The 18,055-nt window shown below is 40.2% G+C and overlaps 1 protein-coding gene across 4 annotated transcripts in view; it reads left to right on the top strand.

Moving 5' to 3' along the window:
- TRPM3 (transient receptor potential cation channel subfamily M member 3) overlaps positions 1-18,055 on the top strand; it is a 948,117-nt gene that overhangs the window by 712,111 nt on the left and 217,951 nt on the right. For all 4 annotated transcript variants that reach the window (XM_062207082.1, XM_062207079.1, XM_062207080.1 and 1 more), the window contains exon 7: positions 10,232-10,406. In XM_062207082.1, coding sequence (XP_062063066.1) covers positions 10,232-10,406 — 175 coding nt within the window. The remainder of the gene's footprint in view (positions 1-10,231; positions 10,407-18,055) is intronic.

Below are 18,055 nucleotides of genomic sequence, written 5' to 3'. Positions count from 1 at the left end.
GCTTGGATTGAGTTCCCAGCTCCCAGCATTAGCCCTGGTCCAGCCCTAGCCACTGCAGTTATTTGGGGGAGTGAAACAGAGGATGAAAACTCCTGTCTGTCTCTCAAACAAGTACATTTTTAAAAGTGCAGGACAGCCAAACTAAAATTGTGCATTCAAATCTTTAAGAATGTGGGGTCTTCTAGATGTAACCCAGACAGACAGGTGACAAGGGAATACAGACCCTGGTCACTCAGCACAGGTAACGCCTGTACAAGGACACCATGGGGCCGTGGAAGGGCTGTCAGCTCCACTTTCAGCAAGGCACATCAATAGTGTTGAGGCATGACAAGCCCAATTATTCCTGTCCCTTCAACTGAACTAATCCCAAGGTATAAGTCCTGAGAACTGTAAATTGTATTTGTCTTTTATTTCACAAGCACTTGCTTGAACTATTTCCTGAGTATGAGGTACTATGGGAACCAGAATGTTATGTAAGAGGTTGTGGGGACTATCTGTCAGAGGAGTTTCTAATTCAGTGGATGAAACTTTGATTACATCAAATAACTGGCAAGAATTAAAAAAAAAAAAAGTGGAATAAAGAATAGGAACCACCCTAGAATAAGTAATGGATACAATCTTGGGAAGTTAGGAAGGGTCTCAGGAACTAGCTTTGGAGCCTGAGCTGGGGGTCTCTTTCTCATTCAAGTTCTAAACCATTTGAAAAGTATAAGAAATAATTGGTGTACCCCAAAATATTTCCAGTACTGATAGGGGACAAGTAAGCAGATGTGGCTTTAGGTCTGTTGACCAAGTAAGCTTAATGACACCCCAGAACCAGGCAGATTCCCCTGGTGAGCCTCCCTCCACTCCTCACCTAATGACTGTGATATAGGGAAGCTCTGTCTTTGAACCTGGGAACTGACAGATGAGTGTAAGTATTTCACAGAGGGAAGATCAAAAAGAGCATTCCTTACAAAAAGAACTTTGCATTTGAGGAAGGAGGGAAGAATTGCAGTCACTCTTAACAAAGAAAAAAAGTTCTAAAATACAGTTTGGGAAGCCCATATTAACATAACCAGCATCATCTCCCTCATTAAGCCCTCTGCCAGGTCCAGCTTCACACCCTCCACTACCCCACCAGCTCTTCCCTGGGGCACAGGTTAGGTCTTCCCAAGTTTTGTTTTGTTTTGTTTTGTTTTTTTAAATCCATAATTCCCCCAGCAGCTGTACTGCTTAACTAACTTTGCCAAGAAGCCAAGGAAACTGAATGGCCTGTGGACTTGGGTCCTGGCACATTTGTAAGGTAATGTGGGCAAAAATATTATAAAGTAAAATGAATTAGAACTGCTCTGATTACCTTACATTTGAGAAGTCAAGGTCAGCCTTTTGATGTGGTTTTTGAACAAGGCAGAGACTAAAAAGAATATAGCTTTGTTTGACAGAGTTTTCTTGTAGACTTAGATCAATTACATTAAAACATTCAGCCTTCAGACAATGGCCCCAAAGAAAAGAATGCTGGCTTTTTCCTTTTATGAAAGCAATATTTGCCTATTGACCCATGAGACTGACCATCACATTTCTATTGAAATTATTCATGGGAATGTTGCTTGGATGTCCTGGTAACATATTGACATTAATAGCAGAATATTTCAATCACAACCAACTGCTCATCAGGGAATAACTGTTTCCATTGATTAAGTCAAAAGTCAAGTCAGTTTATGAGCATAGAATGTACTTGGAGTTGGTGGATGGGTTTTGTAATTTAGAATTTCCATCTCTTTCCAACCAACAGAATGCAAAAGGTTTAACAAGCTTACTCAAGGACAAAGGAGGAAGCATTTGGGGAGTGACACATAAGATCACCTACCCAAAACCCTGAGATTTTAGCCTGTGGGATATAAGATAAAGGAATTTGGCTTTCCCTGCATATTACTGATCTGCATGCAATTGCATTCAAACTTCAGGAAAGCTTGTTGCAAATTATTTGTCAGAGCATCCTTATGGATCAAACATAAAATGTATTCATTTCTCTTTCATCTTTATAAATCATTTATACATATAGCTTACTCATTTATATATAAGCTCAATATACACAAATAAGCTTCTTTATGTTTGTGTTTGTTTAACCATTAGAATTCTTATTAAATGCCAGACTCTATCTTAAGTAAATAAATAGTAACTCACCTTTCACTTAAAACAATCCTATGAACCACAGATCTACCCTGTGTGCTAGATACCATGTAGAATACCAAAATATATTTTAAATATACAGGTTCAGCATCCCTAATCCAAACTCCAAAAAACAAATATGTTGAGAGCAAACATTACACCACAAGTGTAAAATCCACACTTTAAAACTTTAATGTACAAGATTATTGAAATTATAAAAAATTACCTGCAGGATATACACATATAAGGTGTAAATGAAATGTTATGTGAATTTTGTCTTTGGATTTGGGTCCTGCCCCTAAAACATTTCATTAGACATATGCAAATACTCCAAAATCAGAAAATATCTAAATCCCAAACACTTCTGCTCCCAAGCATTTCAGATAAGTGATACTCAACCTATACCTATATCTAGGTAGGTAGACAGACTAGATAGATGTGCATTTCTGTCCTAGCTCCAGATAATATGTTACAACTTATGTGGAGTCTACCAGGCTGTAAAGCTTTCTAGTAATGGGGAGGTGAAATAGGCTAGGGTGACACCTGCCCCAAGTCAATCAGGGAAAGTGGAAGTCAGCAGGAAGCCAGATACAGCGGCAGAGCAGAGCATCTGAAATTGAGAACAGAGAGGTGGCAGCTTCTGTTCCCAAGAGTGAGACAGATCAAGGCTAGAGTTGAGAGCAGGCATAGAAGTCATGTGGGGCAAAGTCCTTCCAGGGCAGCCTACACAAGTCAAAGCCACACCCAAGACGTGGGCTTCACCTTGCCCAAAAGGAGCAAGCGAATGTCCCAGCCACATTGGGATGTAGAAGGTGGTGCTGCTCTCCAGAAACTAAGGCCATGCAGAGAGGAGGAACTGCTCTCTGCCCTTGGGCTTAGACCTATGGGAAGGTTAGATCTGAAACCCCTCTACTGTTAGGTGAAGATTCTGAAATTTCATACAGGCGACTCCTTCTCTCTTGAAGGGCAGAGAAGCTTATCATAGTCAACAGGTCACTCCCAAGGTCTCCAGTTGTGCTCCAAAATAAAGCCCCGCTTGGCACCTGTACAGACAATAGGCCTACACCCAACAAAAACCTGAATATTGCCTTTTATAACACCACCTAAAAAAAAATCTATCCCAAGTGCCTCTTACACAAAAGACCCTCATGTATAAGTACTCTCTGGTGGGTTTGCATTCTTAGAAAAGAGCATCCAAGGACCTTCAGAGTAATTAAAGACAGGTAAACACTTCCTTAGAGAGAGCAGGGAGGAGGCTAGAAAGGGAATACTTGGTAGCAATTAATAAAAAGTCACTCAAAATCCATAAAGGGGACATTTTCTTAAGGAGACAGAAACAAGTCTGTAAGAAGGGTTGGCAAACTGACCCATACTCCTTTCAGAAGGCTTGTGGACTAAGAATTTTTTTTTTCTGTTTTCAAATGTTTGAAAATAGAACAAAAGAATGCTACTTCTAACATATGAAAACAAAGTGAGATTTAAATTTCAGCACTTATAAATAAAATCTATTTTACTCATTAGTAGTCCTGTATTACAAAAACTGCCCAATTGGATTTTAGAATTCATCCATAAAAATTCTACGGAATGCAGACTCTCTTGACACCACCACCCACACACACACACACACCCTTTCCCTCCCTGTCACTCAGCCATGTAATCTGTCTCCTACATGCTGCCCCTGTTCTCTTGTTTTCTCCCTGCACACAGGCTTTTTGATCATCGATTCACCCTCATAATGTCCCATCAGTGCCACCACCAATGGAGGCTTCACTCCCCAAATACGCTTGACCCTATAGTCTACTTTGTACTTCCCCCTCAAGCCCTGCATCTCCATTCCAATTCCTGGAAGGAAGAGCTAGCCTACTGCAGATCAAGGCTTGGCCTCCAGACAAACCACATTTGAAAGAAGCCTTGTAAAGCTGCCTTTCAGTGCTGTGTTCAGGGCAGTTCTCTGATGGGGGAGTGTGGATGAGGGAGTAGGAAGGATGTTTCCATTACACAGGCCACCATGAACTTTTGACTGGCTTACAAGATTTCCCACTCAATCCGCTCATCTGCTCCCCTGCTTCTGCCCTTTGGTCTCTGATAGTTATACAGAAATGCAAAGCAAGAAGACAGTGCACCAGATGATAGCCAGTCAGGGTAGAGGCTACTCCAAGATTTTCTTAAAATGCCTGAGGCACTGATAATATATAAAATTGATAATCTCTCCAGGATTGGAAACAGAAAGGCAAAGAGAGCTTGCCATATCAATTCAAAAGATTTTACATTCTTTGTCTCCAGGATAGAAAATAATAAATGCCATTAGCTTTTAATTCTTTTTAGCACTAAGGGAGGTCTTCCTACTAACCCAAACCCTGTATGTGCAGTATCTTGACAACTACACATCTCTGGCCAAATTTGCTGAGATTTCACATACCAAAATAAAATAGACAAGCGTTTTTATAATAGAGTATTGGTATTAGCCTTAAATATGTAAGAATGTATGAGAAGGTGGTTCATTAATTATCAGGCAAGGAGTTACCATAGAGAGGAAAAGGCATTGAAGAAATTCACATTATTTTTACTCCTGCCTCACCCTAAAACGGGTTGGAAACATACATCTTGGGAAGTCCCAAACTCAGAGAAAGGCCAAGCCATCTTTCAAGAAATTCCTTCTCCACCAGAGACCCACAGTATCTAGAAGTGAAGCATCTTATTGTATGTGGATATGTACTTTTCAATGCATGTTGTTTTCATCACTTAATAGTTGGTGTGATATTTTATATTTCCAAATGCTTTTCTAATCACCCATTTTAGATGCAGAATTCTAGTGGCAAAAATGTACAGCAATAATGGTACACGGGATTGGTTAGAATCAGGTTTGGCATTCACAATTGGGGATATCATTAAGATTTACTAAAACATATTTGCATTTACTATCCACTTCCAAGTAAGGCCAGACACATCCCAGTGACAGTTATGTTGTTTGAATACATAATGTATCCTACTTCCAAAACACCAAGGCAAAAGCCATAACACATGCATCCATAGAAGACCTCAGAGACATAGCAGTTACACTGAGGTGCATTTTTTTCCTTCTGTCATCCCTAGCTATTTCCTTGAGCTCACTGGGCTCCTAAGTACAAAGAATTCTAATCATGTTTCCTTTTACAAAAATGTAGCATGTTAAAATAGTCTCTTTCTGTACAGTATCTCCATAGTTATAGCCAAATATTCAATGTCACAATTCCTAATTATAAGAAACTTAATAAGAATATTTTTGAATGTCATCAGACACAACTGATTGCCAGCTTTATATAGTTTTCATTAATCTATCTCACACTTGCCAGACCATGGAAAAATTTAAAGCCATCAAGTACCCAATTCTGAAACTATTTGTAAAAGCAGTTGTACTGTTCAAACCTCAGGCACTGTGATAAAGTAGGCAACAAATTGATGCCCATTTAAATGAGACAGCTTGACTGTACTACAGCAATGGCTACTCTCCCTCAGGTCTGTTCCATCTGAAAAGTATGTCTGTGGGCTCCTGGGCCGTTACAGCTCCATTACATGTCATCAGTGACCATGTTTCCACTGACGGAATCAATCACTGAGGCCAAAACCAGGTCATCCCCGTAAGAAGTGGTGTGAGGAAGTGATGAGGCAAATTTAAAACTGCCCAACACAAAGTGTATTGATGAGTCCTCACAGCATGCGTAAGCTCAAACACACTCATCCTGCACACAGACTGAAGTCCTCCAGAGCCACACAATCCCAGCCCTGATCAGACCAGTCAGCTGTGCTCATGTCCTTGCTGGATGGCTTCAGCTGATAAACAACAGTATCTGCCCACCACTGACTGACCTAGTCTCCAATTGTTCAAGAGCTTCAAGAAGTCCGCTCTCAAAGGAAGTGGGAGCCCTCTTTTCTGAGTGACCAAAACTGTAGTAGACATGAATTGTTGCCTATGACTGTGAAGGTGAAAGTAAAGAACAATTTCCATGCTCCATCTCTGTGTTATTGTGAACTATTTTCTGATAGCAAATAAATGATCCCTTAGGCCTGGAAGCATTTTTATGTCAAGTTTACCATATTTGATCTAAAGAGTTTATTTAATCAAAAATCTCAATTATCCAGGCATCTCACCACAATACACAAAATGTCTTCAGAAGTACTTGACAACTCAAGTACTTGAATTCACTGATTCTGTTTCTATGTCAACAGAGAGATAATTGCTGTTAAGAATGATAATCATAAAGATAGTTTGGAATTTTGAAGACCACCTATTCCTGCCACTTGTCTTCCTTACAATGCCCAACCCAGTCTTGGTTTAAGCCAACTTAGTTTTTTTTCTGCAGTAGGAATCCAGGCTGAATTACAAGACAGAACAAAATGTGACAGAAGTTTAAGGTTACCTTATACAAAGAATTAGAGTTCAGTATATAATTAGAAGCTGTAGGTCAACAATGCAGCTGGTAAATCCAGCACCCAAGCTCACATTTTTGTAGGCAATAATGCTTCCTGTCCCTAAACTGCAAAAGCTGAAGACTGTGGCAAGCATTTTGCTGGTCCTGCTTAAAGCAACTCCACCTTGCTCTGAAATTAAAATCTAAAGGAAATTTCTAAGAACGACTGCAAGCCTTTGGAGATTATAGAAAATGAAAGACGATTGCAATCACCACAGAATTAACCTACTTTTCCCCAAAACCAAAAGAGCAAATATTCACAAAAAGATCCCTGAGGGACCTAAATAAAATGAATTTTTCTCCTGAATAACAGAAATTCTATTTTTCAAATGTAAATCTAAATAACACTTTTTTTGGAAAATGACCAGAATTTAGCTGAATAAGACATAAATATATGAAACTGTTCAAAGGAATTTTTTTTTTGTAGGCATAAAGAAAATGGCAGTGAGCCCTGTAAATCCAGCCCTGTTGCTTGTTCTGTGGATTCCCAAAATGCTTTATGTTGCTAATAAAAATGTACCATTTTTGGTATTTCAAAAGATCTGTTTCATAACTGTGAAGTCATAGCCTACAGGTTCTAATTGGAAATTTGTCAAATTTCTCTAGAGATTTCCAAGATATCACATGTCGAAAATAGTTTAGAAAATAAAGAATGAGTAGAACACAATGGAAAGAAGGGTAAGAGAGGAATGTAAGGATGGGGGTGGGGCGTCTACAGTGTGCTTCACCTGCAGAGTGCAGCCCACTCAGGTATCTCTGAGCAACTTTAATTGCTATAATTCCTCTGCGCATGGAGCTTTGGTTGAGAACCATCTTCACACACGTTTCCAAGCCCTCAGTGAGGTTCACAAATTAACACAATCTGATGCTCTTTGCAGATGTACCCATGTGCTTCACTGAGGGTGGGGTTTTATAAGGGTCCAGTAGCAAGGCATTCACAGGTAGGCTTCAAGAAGCCATGAATTCCTTGAAATTGCATAGATACATTTTAAGTCTTTACTTATGTGCACCCACTTTTCTAAACAAAGGGTCACTAGCTTTCACCAAATACACAAAGTTACCCTAAGGTTTTCACCTCCAAAACATTAGCTAAGAACCACTGCTTTGGGTCATTACTAATTGTTCAATCTAATTTTCCTTTCCCAGGAACAAAGGCAATGTGGTGTGTGTGTATGTATATGTGTGTGCTGCCTGTGGGCTTCTCACCCCAACAGGAAACCTTAGCATTACCATATCTTATTTACATTAATCATACTTTAGGCATGGTCTGATTTTCTATTATAACTAAGATATTTAAATTAATTTAGGCTACAGAGGCTTTTTTTAATTTTTTTTATTTTTTTATTTCTGACAGGCAGAGTGAACAGTGAGAGAGAGACAGACAGAAAGGTCTTCCTTTTGCCGTTGGTTCACCCTCCAATGGCCGCCGCGGTAGGCGCGCTGCGGCCGGCGCACCGCGCTGTTCTGATGGCAGGAGCCAGGTGCTTCTCCTGGTCTCCCATGGGGTGCAGGGCCCAAGGACTTGGGCCATCCTCCACTGCACTCCCGGGCCACAGCAGAGAGTTGGCCTGGAAGAGGGGCAACCGGGACAGGATCGGTGCCCCGACTGGGACTAGAACCCGGTGTGCCGGCGCCGCAAGGCGGAGATTAGCCTAGTGAGTCGCGGCGCCATACAGAGGCTTTTATTATCCATTACAAATTTCTATGTCTCATCAGTGAAGAGAATAGAGAATTTGGAAGCATATTCAAAAATCAAAAGAAAAAGGGGCCGGTGCCATGGCTCAACAGGCTAATCCTCCACCTTGTGGCGCCAGCACACCAGGTTCTAGTCCCGGTTGGGGCACCGGATTCTGTCCCGGTTGCCCCTCTTCCAGGCCAGCTCTCTGCTGTGGCCCGGGAAGGCAGTGGAGGATGGCCCAAGTGCTTGGGCCCTGCACCCCATGGGAGACCAGGAGAAGCACCTGGCTTCTGGCTTTGGATCAGCGCGGTGCGCCGGCCGCAGCGGCCATTGGAGGGTGAACCAACGGCAAAGGAAGACCTTTCTCTCTGTCTCTCTCTCACTGTCCACTCTGCCTGTCAAAAATAAAAAACAAACAAACAAACAAAAAAAGGGTGATGTTTGCTCCACCCAGTTTTTAGCACTGAACTTGACTTGAAGGAATGCTTGTCAGGAACTGCCATCTTCAGAGAAGGGGACATCAGGTCACTGCTCTCTCTAGTTTCTTCTGGGGACAACAAAAAACAAATCTTGCCATCTGGCCTCAGTCAATAATCATTTTCTAAACATTTTAAATGCAGATTTAAAAGAACACCCATTTTTGTGTAACTGGCATTCTGGGCCATTCCTGTTGTGATAAAAATCAAACCATGAGAAGCACTGACATAGGCGAGATCAGGCCCTGGGAGACTTAAATACTCCTGTTTTAGAAGTAAAACGGGTCACATAAGTCAAATATAATCTCCTACTAAGAGCAAGAAACCAAACCCCAAACTACTATTTGTTATTGGGAGGCATTAAAACCAAAGCAAAAGGGTAAAAGAGAGAAGTCAGACTACCAAGGATTTTTGTCTTTTTTTAGCTCACATTTATAGGAGTGACACAGAATTTTTATCACTTCTTTAAGATAACTGTTTGGTGTGCCCTATAAAAACCATCTCATTTTTATAGTGTTACTTAATTCCCTAACTACTGTGAGGAGCTGAGGAGAGAAAGTACCATGTGATTGCAAACAGAGCAAAAGGAAGTGATTCAGGGAACACGGATGCTACTGCAAATGTCATTGGAAAATAAATTTCTTTCCCATCAGGCCTCTCAGACATTCGATTTTAATACTTCCCTTCAACATGTTAAGTTGAACCATACATGCAGCACTGACAGTACAGCAATTTTCACCTGAAAACACAGTGCCTTACAGTGCAGCATGAATAGCTCAAATACTGTCAGAAGGATCTGCAAACCCCGTTAATTCAGCAAACGTGACCTGAGCACTCATTGTGTACCCTACACTCTGCTCAGGGTAAGGACAGGACAATGGCACATGCCGTATCTCTGGGGTAATCTATGATGGTGCTTAGGTTGTTAAGAACCAGTTCAAGTTGACCATCTATGGTTGAAAAAGATAGACACATAATTCATCCAGTAGTTGATTCAACAACCTAGAATAACCCCAGCTGATTCTGATAGTTTAACAAAAAGAGTCATGTAGGCATTTTCTCACCACTGTGATAACTTCAGGAAGGGGCAATTTTTAACTTCCCGGGTTTCATATAGGAACTGAGCCACTTGCTTATGATCATGTTGAGTTTCCAATCTTTTGGCTGCTGGCCCAGTACTTACTTTCTCTGTTGATCAATTCTCTCTCGCTGCTCACCCTAAGGGCAGCCCTGCAAAGAATGGAAATGGATGCTTTGTCCTGGGCAGAGGGCAAAATCAAATAGACTCTCTGGTGGGAAAATTCTACAGAAGCGTTTCCTGTACATTTTCATGCAATATTTTATCCCTTCATATCTTGCTACCTCCCCTGTGCTCAGTAATTTTAGTTTGTGCTTTTTGTTTCTCTTTTTGTTTCTTTGGTTTGCTGGCTTTGTGTTCTTTTCCCTTTTTTTCCTTTTCTTTTCCTTTTTTAATGCAGGAATCGGTCAAGGCGTTCCAGTGGTGGCACTCATTGTGGAAGGAGGACCCAATGTGATTTCGATTGTCTTGGAGTACCTTCGAGACACCCCTCCCGTGCCGGTTGTTGTCTGTGATGGGAGTGGACGGGCATCTGACATCCTGGCATTTGGGCATAAATATTCAGAAGAAGGCGGGTAGGTAATTTGCCAGGGTTCACGGTAGACCATTGTGTTCAAAGACTGTGTTCACCGCAAGCTTGGAAAAGAGGGGGATTCGTTTATTATGTTTTGACGAGCTCAGCTAAGCCCGCACATCAGAACCAGCAATCAACAAGTTGTCTAAAAGTTGTCTGTTATGGGACGGGGGTGGGGAGGGACAGAGGAATATGTTCTGAATGTCCTAGGAAGTGGGACATCTCACAGACGCTTTCTTAGACCACACTAACAATAAAGGGGATGAGAGAAAAGAGGCCATAGGAGGTAGCTTCTTTCCTCTGCATTTCTCCATCTCCCTTCCTCTCCACATAGAGAGTCAGAAACTGAGTTTGAACTCCTGAAGCACAGCTAATCTAGAACACATAGTGCAGGTTAATAACCTAGGAAAAGCTGGATAAGCAGCTTCCAGATTTAACCTCCAGACAGCAGCCTGGCCTAGAGCGACAAACGCCTCTGGGGTCTGTGCTGCTGTGTCCCTCCAGATGGACCTCACAATGGTAGCCACTCTGGACCTCTGTGAACTTCTCCTGAATGCCTCATACCCTGTCTTTGGTCCCTTGGGCTCCTAATGCTTCTTTCAAGAGCCCAGGGCCTCCACCCCCAAGGAGGATTCTTCTGTGCAGTCTTCCCCTATAATCTAAGTTCCCACTCAATAAATAGCTGTGAATGAGCTTAAGGAAGAGAACTTAGGGGAGCCTTTCAAGTTTCCCATTAAAGAACTCCTTAATTAACTCTCCAAACACATGAAAACAGTGGAAGAAAGAAACCCCAAAGGAGATGCGGTCTTTTATCCATGTCTTATATAAATACACAGTGAGGTCTACCAGGTACCTTGCACAGTGCTAAACAGAGAGACAAACAGAAGAATAACACATGATTGCCACCCTGGAGAAGCTACAGTAAGTCCAGTAAAGAGACAAGCTTGTCATTACAATACACTTGCGACAGGACACTCCCTCTTTGACCTCTCTCTGAGTCACCATAGTTGTACAGCAGCAACTCAACACCATCTCTTCTCTCCCCATCCCAGGCCTTATCTTTGTCAATGGCCCAGAATGCCAAGTGACCCATTAAAACAGCAGGCTCACTTGGTTACCACATGAACCTTAGGCTGTGAAATGAAAAATAATGAAATGCGCAGGGGCTCCAACTGAATACAGTAGCAAACCTCAACAGTCGTGTTAAACCTAGTTAAAGCTTTGATACATACACAAAAATAAAATACAATAAAAACTAATTTTTATTAGTTCAAAGATGGAATTTACTACTGAAAATTTTAATTGAATTACCAATACCTTCTACTTTGATGGCAAATATTGCTCCATTTTATACCAAAGGCGCAGTAACTACCATGCAGTTTTTATTTTCTCCTTGCAAGATTGTCGAAAAACACACACACACACATAACCCATCAATACTTCACAATTTAGGGTTATATACAAGTCATTTTGCTTACCAATTAATTTACACTTGATTTTAGCCAAAAGGCCGAGAAGTGATACCAATTAATTTTATATTGACATGTTAATACATAACTAAAAGTAGCACAGATCAGTTCTTACTCCAGTTTGCTCATGTTAATTTACCAACTTGAATTTCTACACTTCTGTCTCTAGACAATTATTAGACATTAATATGAAGACATTTCACTTAAGTGCTTAAAATAAAATAGAAATACAGAAGTTGGGATTCTAGCAAATTCTCATTTTCTTGAAGATATTCTCATCTGTGTATTACCTGTTTTTCTATTCTTTTGTCTTCTTCCTGCAGTCTACCTTTTGACCAGTTATTGTTTCCCAGCTTCATCAACAGTGTGTGTGTAGAAAAGGAAAAAATGAAAAGTAAAATCTGTCTAGTGATTTAACTGTTCTGTTAAATGAGTTCATGGGAGAGACAATATAATCTCTAGAGTGAATGTATGTTATTGTCAAGGAATCTCAATTATGCTTATCACTTTCACCACAGATAATTTAGAATATATGTTTTTTTATGTGGAATGAAATTTTAGGGAAAATTTACAATATACAAACACATTGTTCAAGTATATAGCATACAATGCATATGGTTTTGTTTCATTTTTACAAAATCCACAAGTGACATGCTAATTTTTAGCATAGATTGCAGTGCTCTGTGTATATAGTTATTTACTGTCTTAAAAAAAATCACAACATTGTGTATGATACAAGCATTGATTTAACCTGAATTTGTCAATTATAGATTAGTTTCTGAAAAAGCATTTCTACAGATTGGTCATTTAGCCTAGCAGTTTAGATACTGGTTAACACGCCCAAATTCCACACTGGAGTAGGGTTTGGTACCCAACTCTGATTCTGGACTCCAGCTTCTTGCTAATGCAAACTCTGGTATGTAGTCGTGATGGCTCAAGTAATTGAGTTCCCACCAACTATGTGGAAGACCAGGATTGAGTTCTTGTCTCCTGGCTTTTAACTTGCCAAAGACTTTCTAAGGGAGATTAAAACATGGGCAGGAACATAAATAATAGGAGGATCACATGTGTCCTGGTAAAGGCACTAAGTTTTCTGAAAACACAGAGGATTAAACACTTGAGTAGGCATCCTCACAAGAATCCTTTCAATAGAACAGTATGTGTTAATTATCCAAAAAATGGCAATATAATCCAACAGTTTCACTTCTGCATGATGGAGTAGAAACTATCAGATCTCCTCTTACCTAACTCAGCACATAAAAAACAATCTATTTGAATAAGATTGAATACAGTTGATACGGGGTCAAGTTCAGTCAGATGACATGGTAGCGGTGTGTGTGTGTGTGTGTGTGTGTGTCTAACGGGATAGGAAAAAAGCCAAACTCATTATTGTCTATACTGGCACACACCAATGCATACTTCTCTGACCAAACGTACAGTTTTCCCACACCCCAAGCAAGCAACCAGTTCTGTAGTAGTATCAGCTGGGTGCCCTAATTCAATTCAGTGCTGATTCTTTCTACCTATACACAGTGTCAGCTTCACAGGTTAAAGTCACCAAAATTGCCCCCTCTTTCAGATAATATTCTCAAGGCCCAATTTGATTTACTTGTGCTTCTGACCAATCAGCTATCAACTGGGGTTCCCAGAAACCCCTATTCAGATTCAGTGCATTTGCTAGAGCAGCTCACAGCACTCAGGGAAACACATTTATTGATTTAATATAAAGGCTATCACACAGGATACAGATGAAGAAATGCACAGGGCAGGGTATGTGGGAAGGGGCTTAAGCTTCCATGCCCTCTCTGGGTGCCACCCTCTAGGAACCTCCTCCATGTATTCAGCTCCCCAGAAGTTCTCTTAACCTTGACCTGTTGAGTTTTTAACAAAGCATTCATTACACTGGCATGATTAAGTCATTGACCATTAGTGAGCAACTTAACCTTGGATTCTCATTCTCCCAGGAAGTTGGGGGATGGTGCTGGAAGTCCTAATTCTCTAATCCTGCTTTGGTCTTTCTAGCCACCAAGCCCCAAAGCTGAAGCTACCAGCCATCAGTCAACTCACAAGCCTATGAAGACACTCAGCACTTTGAAGGGTGTTAGGAGACATGTGCCAGCAAACAGGAACAAAGTCCAAGTATATTTTTTACATTATCACATGTATTGTTAAGTGAAATATATATATATATTAATCCAGATAAATTAATAAACACACACATACTTTAAAACTAAAGTAAAGACAAAGCTAGGACTGATAACACGATTTTTCAAATCAACTATGAGATTTTTTTTATTGCTTGTTTTAGGCACCATAAATAGTATGAAAAAGTGTAACTCTCATTATCTTACTTGAACTAACATAATAAATAATTTTCATTAGATGATCATTAGTTAGATCAGAGAAGCCAGAAAGAGATATAAGTTGGAGTAGCTAGAAAAAGTTCTACAGAGAGAATATTATTGCAACTTTTGCCTAGTGGTGTGTGTGTGTGTGTGTGTGTAAAGTTACATAGATCTGTTTTATTGTATCCAAACTCCACCAGACCAGTATAGCTCCATTTAATTAAGAAATGCAAAATAAAACACTTTCATGTCACAGTTTGCTATTGGACTCCTCCTGACCCCAATTCTGTGTCAACATAGGAAGGATGGAGCATTGACTTTAAACAGGGATCTAGATAGAGTTCAAGGAAGAAAGTACTACATAAAAGAAGATCTTTATTGATCTAAATTAGCCAAGTCAGTTCCCTACATAGATTAAATTGGCTTTAGAATTGCCCAACTCCAAGCTCCTTTTCACTGCATGTCTTTGAACATGAAGAGAAAACATCAGAAAGAAAAAACGTAGGGGGATAATTTGTTAAACAGAGAACTCCTTTTAAGAAAACCATTGTCCACAAATTTTAGAACTCCCTGTGAAGCCTAAGAAGATTTCAAAGGTATGCATTGGTTACTTTCCTCTGAGACTTGCTTAGCTAACTCTTGGCTACTTGTTTTATAGAAAATATTCAAAATTCGCATGTGGTTATCAAACAGCAGCCTGCTTGACAATCACCTGGAGAGCCTGAAGAAATACAGATTCCCCTAAATATCCTGATTTTGATGCCCCGAGGTAGGGCATCTGGGGTAGGGCCCAGAACTGTATTTGAAACCAAAACCCTGCCACACTTTCAGAAAATCCTAAAATTTACCAAAATTATATTTCTCCTTCTACTTCTCTCATGTTTTCCAAAACAACTTCTTCAGTGTCTGTGCATAGCAGGCATTCTCCTCACAAGTCTCCATGTCACCATAAGCACCTTTCACCCTCCTGTCAAAGTTTGGGTTTGGAACCCAACTGATGTGAAAAATGTCTCTAACACAAATCACCACATCCGGAAGAGTGGAAACTTCTTCCCTAAAGACCTAGTCACAGCACAAAAATACTGTTTTGACAAGACAGGTAGACTTATCTGTTAGTATTTTTATCTACAGAGTAACTCTGAATAGTATCTATTTTATATATTGCACTTTGACCTGAGATTCCGTTTGAGAAAGAGGTCAGGGGCTTTAGAAAGTGAAAATCAATGCACTGGGCAAGTGGGAGGTTGAGACTTTTCAGTGGTGGTTCCTTATAAACCTGAAGGTAGTAAGTGGAATGGAATGCTTCAAATGTCCCTCCCTAACAGCTGAAAGAATCACAATCAACCAGCACTGTTTCGCTTTTAAACCTGTGCTTTTCTTACCCTCCAGTTTTCTTTTTTATTCATTATATACTTTGAACTGGAGAGAACATAATTTGCAAAGGAAATGAGTGAACTGAATGTCCCTAAGAGGAAGAGGGGGAGGGGGAGGGGAGGGGGAGGGAGGGAGAGAGAGAGAGAAAGGCGGGGAGAGGGAGAGAGAAAGGGGGCGGGAGGGAGAGAAATATTTTCCATCTGCTGGCTCACTCCCTCCCCAAGTGCCTACAACAGCCAGGAGTCAGGAACTCCATCTGGTCTCCCACATGGGCAGCCAGGGCCAAAGCATTTGATCCTTGAGACATCATCTGCTGCCTCCCCAGATGGCATTAGCAGGAATCTGAATCAGAAGCAAAGTAACCAGGACTCAAAGTACCATTGCAATTGGGGATGTGGGCATTCCAAGTGCCACTGAGCCACAATGCATGCCTTAAATACATTTAAATAAAAAAAAAAAAAGAGGAAAGCAAAAACAACTAAAATGTACAACTTTCTGAGTTCCACCCTCAGATTTTTTAATTCAATAAGCCTCACTGGAGTTGGGTTTTTTGCTTGTCAAAAGGCTACCAGGAGATTCTGATTCTGCTGGTTGAGGGACCGTACTCAAAGGGTAACTTTCCTAGAGCCTCTCTCTTCTTGGACCACACCCACCAAGGCAGTTATGAGGCATCTCCAGGGCCCTCCTCAATTCCATGAGCTTCTCTGTAAAATTCACTTCAAATCCCATTCTTTTGCATGAACTCAAAATCCTGCATTCTAGCCTTGCCTCTGCAGAGCCATCTCAACCAATGAACCTCCCATTCACCCTCCAATTGACAGAACTGTTCTCCCTACCATTTTCCAAGCACACTGTGCCTCCACAGGCATCTCTACCTTATGTGAAATGGACAAATACCTTTCTTTACCCACTTCATTGCTAGTGATTTTTTTCTTACAAGTTCTACAACCTAGACTCTCTCTCATGAAAAGATGTAGTGAGGGCTTTAAAATCCATAAATATACTTAAAAATTTATCAGAGTGAGGCACAGATAATAAAATGTTCTAGTATTTAATTTCTTGCCTTTACAAAATAAATTCTGAGTCAACCTGGCCAACATTAGAATCTGCAGATGCTAGAATTTTAGTGGTTTAACGTCTCACCCAGTTGTATTATTAATAAGTAATGCTTAGGATGTTAATGGATTTTTTTCCATATTCCTTATGCAATTCTCTGGTGTTGATCATGAACCACAGGAATGATGAAAGCTATTCAGCAGTGACCATCTGCTATAATCCTCCTCAACCAGAGAAACACTAAAAATGCTTTAAAGAAAGATTGTGGCATTAACTCAACTCACAATTACTATTGTCTATAAAAGTCTCCATTCAGTTTCATTAAAACCTTTTATTATCCTAGTTGTTGGGCAACTGTCCTAGAGTTGATGCACATATTTATATTTTCTGGGAATATTCAACGCAAAGTTAGTGTCCATTCATAAGCGGAAATCCCTAAAGCTCTTGAGTAAGCTGTAAGAATCTATTCCTCAGTCTCTACCCATAGAAGCCATGTTTAGCACCTTGGAGACAGACCCAAAATATGGAGATATTTAACCCTATAATCTCCATAGTTCTTGCCAAGCAATAGTATATTTGAGATTTTGTCTCTAGTGTAGGAATGACAAAGTTTTCATCTTGAGTGTCAACTCTAATCAGTTGGTGGTGGCTTCCTGAAATACACAAAGAATGGTGTGTGGAGACCACATCTAAGAGAAAAAGGTGCTGTCATAGATTAACAATGTCTACTGAGGCAACGAAGGGAATTTACAATCAACATGCCCCGAGTGTCTACTCTTAAACTGGAATGAAGCCAAACATCTTATAGATACTCCCATATGTATAAGACTACCAGGCCATCATCAAGTAATATAATAAATTATGAACCAAATGGGAAAAGTAAGAATCCTAGTTGCCTAAAGATGCTGAGAACAAAGGAAGTAGTCCATTAAAAAGATCAACACTGTAAAACACATCAGTGTTTCAATTATCAGATGATATCGGCATTTCCACACAAGAATGATGCATAGGAGATGAAGGGCAAGGAGGTCTTCACTGGAGGTTACTTTTGGGACAAGTCAGCTGAGCAATTGCCTCCACATAATGCATAAGAAAATTAAAAAAAAACAAAACAAAACTAGGAACTCATCCATCATAGAACATATAACAAAAGTAGAGAAAATTTATTTTTCTCAACATCTCAGAGACAAATATGTAGTTAGGATTACCATGACAAATTATATTTAGGTGAGAATCTATATTTGTAATTTTCTTTCCCAACACCTCTGACCCTCTCCCCAAAGGCATGCTTGATGAATTGAAATTAGGATGTTGTAATGCTTCTACCTGCAGGGTCTTGACATACACATTATTTCATTAACTTTATGAGGTGTAATGATTATCATACTCATTTTATAAGTGAGGAA

Source organism: Lepus europaeus, chromosome 12, assembly GCF_033115175.1.
Source record: "Lepus europaeus isolate LE1 chromosome 12, mLepTim1.pri, whole genome shotgun sequence".
NCBI classification, from domain to species: Eukaryota; Metazoa; Chordata; class Mammalia; order Lagomorpha; family Leporidae; genus Lepus; species Lepus europaeus.
This window is presented reverse-complemented; position numbering and strand designations above follow the sequence as displayed.